The sequence below is a fragment of the Alnus glutinosa genome, chromosome 7 (assembly GCF_958979055.1).
Source record: "Alnus glutinosa chromosome 7, dhAlnGlut1.1, whole genome shotgun sequence".
Lineage (NCBI taxonomy): Eukaryota > Viridiplantae > Streptophyta > Magnoliopsida > Fagales > Betulaceae > Alnus > Alnus glutinosa.
The window spans coordinates 29,424,067-29,430,334 of record NC_084892.1 but is presented as its reverse complement, the minus strand read 5'-3'; the positions used below and the strand labels follow the sequence as shown (position 1 = coordinate 29,430,334).

General features: G+C 34.2%; 1 protein-coding gene across 1 annotated transcript; it reads right to left on the bottom strand.

Moving 5' to 3' along the window:
- Nucleotides 1-2,998: 2,998 nt before the first annotated feature.
- On the bottom strand, nt 2,999-5,572 carry LOC133873814 (cationic peroxidase 1-like). Its single transcript, XM_062311585.1, has 4 exons — nt 5,257-5,572; nt 4,222-4,404; nt 3,961-4,126; nt 2,999-3,534 (listed from the first exon to the last, which is right to left on the bottom strand). The coding sequence occupies exons 1-4, from the start codon at nt 5,485-5,487 to the stop codon at nt 3,146-3,148; spliced, it is 969 nt and encodes a 322-aa protein (XP_062167569.1). The 5' UTR covers nt 5,488-5,572; the 3' UTR covers nt 2,999-3,145.
- Between the last annotated feature and the right edge of the window lie 696 nt (nt 5,573-6,268).

The window sequence follows — 6,268 nt, the reverse complement described above, 5'->3', positions numbered from 1 at the left end:
TACCAGACAGGGATTAGACTCTTTAACTGTTGGACTTTAGCGATTTTTCCAAATTGCTGAGGGAACAAACTATTGGCACAGCCCGATTCTGTTGGGCTGGACAGGGACAATCTAGACCATGCTTAAGAAAGATAGAGACCAAGTCCTAAGAGCACTTCCAATGACTTATGTATATCTCAATTTAAAATAGCTAACAAAAACCCATTTTATCTAGTTTAGCTAATGAATTTAAAAATGCATCATATATCTGATTATCTATTTTTAACTCTATATTATACAGTCATTTTTCTAACTGTCATATGTTTAACAGTTGTATTTGCCAACGATAAGTATTTGCAAACCAGTAAGAAATACTATAAACTAAAATTAACTGTACGTATCTTTAGCTGCATTTATAATATGCCATAAAACAAAAATAACAAGAAAGATAAATATGCAATGTTGTAAAATAGAGAAAAAAATCTAAGAAAAGAAAAAGAGAATAAAAAAGAAAAATCGATGGGTAGCAAAAAATAAAAAATCGATTTCATTTTTTTTTTCTTCAAATGGTTTGTCATGTGATTGGAAAGCAGACCCGTTTTAATTACGAGCTATTTATTCTCTATTTTGGTTTGCGTATGTCGTAATATGCATAAGTGATAATTCATGTTTGCGTGTTGAGTTCGGATTAGGTATGTATATAAAAAAATATATAAGTCAACTATATATAGGACCCATTAATTACACGGGTTAGACTATTTAACCCTAACTCGCTCATTTTGTGTTGAGTTCATGTTCGATTTTGCGGGTTGTGTCAAAATTTGTTATCCTTAAATGTTTCATATCAAGGCATGGATATAAGACTATATAGGTCATTCTTAACTCTATCTATTTAACAAAATAAGTCAGGCTTCTCAACTATAACCCGCTAATTTCGTGTAGAGTTCGTTAGTCGTGTCAAAATTTGCCAGCCTTACTATTGGTATAGCTGGTTTTCAATGGATTCCAACAATTGAGCGGATGTTGTGGATTATTAAAAAGTGTCCAACGGTCATTGAAAACTTTGTTGTCATGATTCTGGTGAGGCTTTATGTACGTGGGATATTATGGGCGCTAGATTAGGCCAATTAACCAAGTAACATATAATTTTAAGGGCCTAACTTTCCATGCTCCACCAGTTCTGGAGCTTTTAGCGTATCAATTAGGTATTTAGCATTGGTATCAGAGAAGGTATCACGTCACATGTTTGAATCTCAGAGGGAGTGACCTATGAAAAGGGTTACTTGGTGCCTGAGGGAAGCTTCCAAAAAACTAGAAAGGGCAACCGACCGACCAACCACTCTTTCATCGAGTTCGTCAACTTCGATTTGATATCTCTTCTTCGTCACCAACCGACCAACCACTCTTTCTCCTCCTCGGCCACCAATCCTTCAAATAATCCCTCCTTTTCACAATCCTCTCGTTTCCAATAATTTGCCAGTTTCCCCCAATTCAATCATCACACAGACACTCACAAATACACATGCATAAAACCACCGTCGATTACCTTAAATAGCCTCTTTATGCATAGCAGAGAGAACAGTTGATTTAACGGTGGAAAGGGCTTTAGGGCAGGATTTATCATGGAAAGTAGAGGATAAGTGGGCAGTGGCCATTCCCACAAGAAGTACTGAGAATAAAAGGTAGACTTTTGTAGAACGATGGGAAGCCATGAGTAATTGATTTCGTGTGAAGATCGAAAAGAAGAAGGCTTTTCGCTTGCTGTGTGGTGAAGGGCCCAAGGCACGAGAGTTGTCATGTATTTATTTATGAGCTCTACTACCATTGACTACTAATTGTATGCATTTTTCTCATGCGCTGGTGATTGGTGAGGCGGTGTCTTCTTGTGTTTGTTTAAGTTAATGGTCGATACTCAATAGAAGGGTTCATGGGTGCACCGTGCATGTACGTGTAGGTTGGCTGTACTTTGCTCAACAATGGTCTGGTCATTTTCATTAAACATTTCGCCCGTAATTAAGCTACTATCACTCATGTTCAGAGTTGGTAAAGGATGTGTCAATTTTGGATATTTTCTTAAAAGAATTAAAGAAAAAGAGATTCAATTCAATGATTGATTTAGAGAATATAGTTTTTATTTCTATTTTTTATTTTTTGGAAGTAGAGAATAGAGAATTGACTTGTAGCATCTTAAATACATTTTAGTCCCACAAAGTTTATGTACTCATAAAAATTAAAAGAACCACAAGTTTCATATTTAAGTTTTTGAAAGTGACTACCTCTTTGGAGAGACTCCAAAGATAAGAATCTTTCAAATAAGTTGGATTTTTATTAACAAATATCTCTCCCCTCATTGGATTTTTATTACCAAATCTATCTCTCTCTCTCTCTCTCTCTCTCTCTCTCTCTCTCTCTCTCACCATACACACACACACACATATGAGTATATTAAAAAAAAGAAAAGACAATATATATAAAAAAAACTAAATGTGACCCATAATGTCGGTCACTCAGTGTTTTTTTTTTTTTTTTTCCAATAAAACAATGGGATATATTTGGCATTTTGGCATCCTATGTTAGGATTTAGCAGAAAATTCTGACATATGAGTGAAATTAAAAAGGGCTGAAATATGGGATACTAACATTACAAATTTAGATAATTCAAAGTTAACTCTACAAAGACTATGACACTTGCAGGGGTGGTGGCGGTTAAGTGAAGTTTCCTTTTAATAAAAAGTTGAAAATAACCAAAATTTTATATATAAAATGGTTTTAGTTTGACTAACCATATCTTCAATCCAAAATTTATAACTTTATTTGGTCGTTTAATGTTGATTTAATTCGATCCGCCTATCCATATCTTCATATGGAGAAATCAAAAATTGTTTGAATTTAATGAATTCCTCAAAACATTTCTTTTATTTTTTTATTATTATTACTGTTTGTATTTTTTGGTATTCTCTGCTAAGACATTTTGGCAAAAAAAAAAAAAAAAAAAATTAAAAATAAATAGGAAGAGGAATAGTCAATAACGATGACAAGCGTAAGCACTTACTATTTGGCTCGTTTCAAATACGAAGGACATGCATTTAATTAGGAAGATTTGATATAATAACGAACGGCATCGTCATTCTTGAATACGCACAAAGCATACCCTAAGTACCTTGACTCAGCTGTTGACTGTCCTGCAGTTTTTTCTGATCTGGCCGCTCGTGCCGGTGAGTGGGCTAAGGTTCCCCATCTTCTTCATGGCGTTCGCGAAGTCTGCTCGGAAAGTTGCCGTGTTGGCGATGTAAGCATTGACTTGAGCGTCTGTGGAACCTCCATTAAAGAGCTCTTGATCCGAGTGCAGTAGACCCTTTTTATTTTTCAAGTTCGTGAAGTAAGCATTGTCAAATTTTGTCGGAGTAGTGACGTCAAGAGGGGAAAGATTGTCGTCTCCTCCGGTGCTTGGACATTGCGATTGTAGTGATGTTTGGTACGAGGAGTCTATGTTGGTTTCGCTGTAAGCTCTGGTCCGAAAGAATAAGCACTTGGCTTGGCCTATTGTGTGAGATCCTGAAGAAATTAAACAATGGGGTTATTCAGTCTCTTATTGACTACCCCAGAATTTATTGAGATTTAGATCCACCTGGTTAGAATATTAGTTAAGTATGATTAAGTTCATCTTTCTTTATCGGTTTAAGTTTTTGGAACAAATGAATAAAATGATTATTTAACTTAATATATATGAGAGCAAAATGTTACACATTTGTCATTTATTTTTCATTTCAATAACTCAATTTGAAATTTGAGCCAATTAACTAATAAGGGAGAATGTTATAATATAAGTTGAATGTAATTAAATTCATTACTTCTTATCAATTTAACGGATAGAGATCCTTAACAATTTTGTTGTCAAGATTACTAGCAATTCGAAAGACAAATTGCTAAGAATTTGAATCTCTATTTAACCTTTTTAGAATGAGTAATATTTTAACACACCTGATAAAGCCACCATTTCTTTCGTAGTGAAACCCTTGTTTGAGAATGCACTGATAAGGTCACTAAGATCCGATGCTGGACCAGGGAGGTCAGAATTAGCACCGCTTTGACTTGAGGTGGTGGAGTCTCTTCTGCCCAACTGAACAGTCCAACTAGGTCCTCCCAGCTGAATTAACCAATTCAATATTATGAGGAAAATTACACCAAATTAAAGAACATGATTTATATAACGTGGAAATTGAAAACTTTTTTTTTTCTTACAGCGACAACAGAGTCTCTCGCAGCAATGGCTAAGATGTCAGCACATGACACAATACCAGCGCATGCGGTCTCCAATTGAGATTTGACAGTGTCTATTACGTCGAATCCCCTTAATGAATTATCGTTGGGCCCAGCTACTTTCTCTCCATCGCTGCCATCCAACAGTACAGATGCATCGCATCCCTGTTACATAATCAAACTTGTTATTTTCTTTGTTTCCAAGAAGCCTATGTCTATCTCACTAACAAAAATAAAAAAACAGTTTTCTCCTTTACATTATATCATAACACTTTATATATATATATATATATCTCAAATACATTAACAAACCAACTTAATGCTTCCACACTTTATGGCTTTATGCTTTACAATGTGAATTTATTTTGGGTAAACAATTTTATGATTTTATATATATATATATATATATATATATATATATATATATATATATATATATATATATATATATATATATATATATATATATATATATATATATATATATATGGGTTATGAAACTTACAAATTAGAAAATTAATTGAAAAAGGAAAGCGTTGCAAGGATTTTACATTTTCCTTTCTTTTCACTCGTGCTTTGAAAAATAGGAGTCAAAAGGAAAAGTAAATATAAATAAGAAATAAACCATTCTAAGGCGGCGCACTGTTATTTATGACTTAATTGGCTCCCTCCCCCTCTTTAATCATTACTCATGAAGACTCAAAGTAGTACTAATCTAGGGAGGATTCTGGCCTCTTTTAATTTGACAATGTTTTTTTGGATCGTGTTTTGTTTTTTTGAAAAAAAAGAAGAAGAAGAAAAGAGAAAAGAAAAGTGAAAGCATTAATAAATAAAAACTTTTTTACCAAAATAAAAAATAAAAAGGATTCCAAATCATCCACCTGTCTACGTACGTTGCTATTCACTATGTAACTACATGCACTCACACACACACAACGCATGCAGACATTTGCAGGTAAGATATTGAGGAATTCAGGAAAAAAAATTTAGGAGGAAGTGAGAGATGAGATGACTTGCTTGAACAAAGCAGTCATGAAAATGAAGACGGAGCAGCGATGCGCCCATGCGTGCCTCTGTACTCACAGCAGAGTCAATAGCTGATTTAATGGTGGAGAGGGCATTAGGGCAGGATGTATTGTAGAAAGTAGAGGATAACTGGGCAGAGGCCATTCTCACGAGAAGTACTGAGAATAAAAGGCACACTTTTGTGGTTGTGTGAATGGAGGGGGCAGAACGGTGGGAAGCCATGACTAATTATGACTTCGTGGGAAGAAGAAGAAGAAGAAAGAAGAAGAAAAAGCTTTTACCTTGGTGTCATGGTGTGTGGTTGAGGCAGGAGAGTAGCCATGTATTTATAAATGTGATCTACCATTGACTTGTATGCATTTTTCTCATCCACTGAGTCAACGTTGTGAACTGAAGATCGAATACAAAATACAATAAAAATGTGTATATATGATAAATGTTGCTGTTTCTAGTTTTTTTGGGGGGTCTTTTTATGCAATATGTCACCCTGTTTTTTTTTTTAAAATAAGAACTTAAAAAAAAAAAATTAAGTTGTAGTTTTTTTCTATTAAAAACAAGTTGTTATGTCAGCATAAAATGACCCTAAAAGGACACTAAAATGAGTTCTATCATTCTTTTATATAAGAACTTAAAAGAAAAATTAAGCTGTAGTTTTTTTTTTTATTATTATAAACAAGTTGTTATGTCAGCATAGAATGACCCTAAAAAAACACTAAAATGAGTTCTATCATTTATATATATATATATATATATATATATATATCAATGGAGACGGACTAGACTGTGGTGAGTGGTGACCGGTGAGGTGATGTCTTCTGTAGGTTGTTTAAGTTAGTGGGTTAGTAGAAGGGTTCATGGGTGTAGATCGATTGAGTGGGTTGGCTGTAATTTGCTCGAAAATTGACTGCTCACGATCCTTGCCATTAAACATTTCACCAGGAAGCTACGAGCACTAGTGCTCGATCAGACTTAATTAGTATTTTAGGGTAATTCTAAATATTCA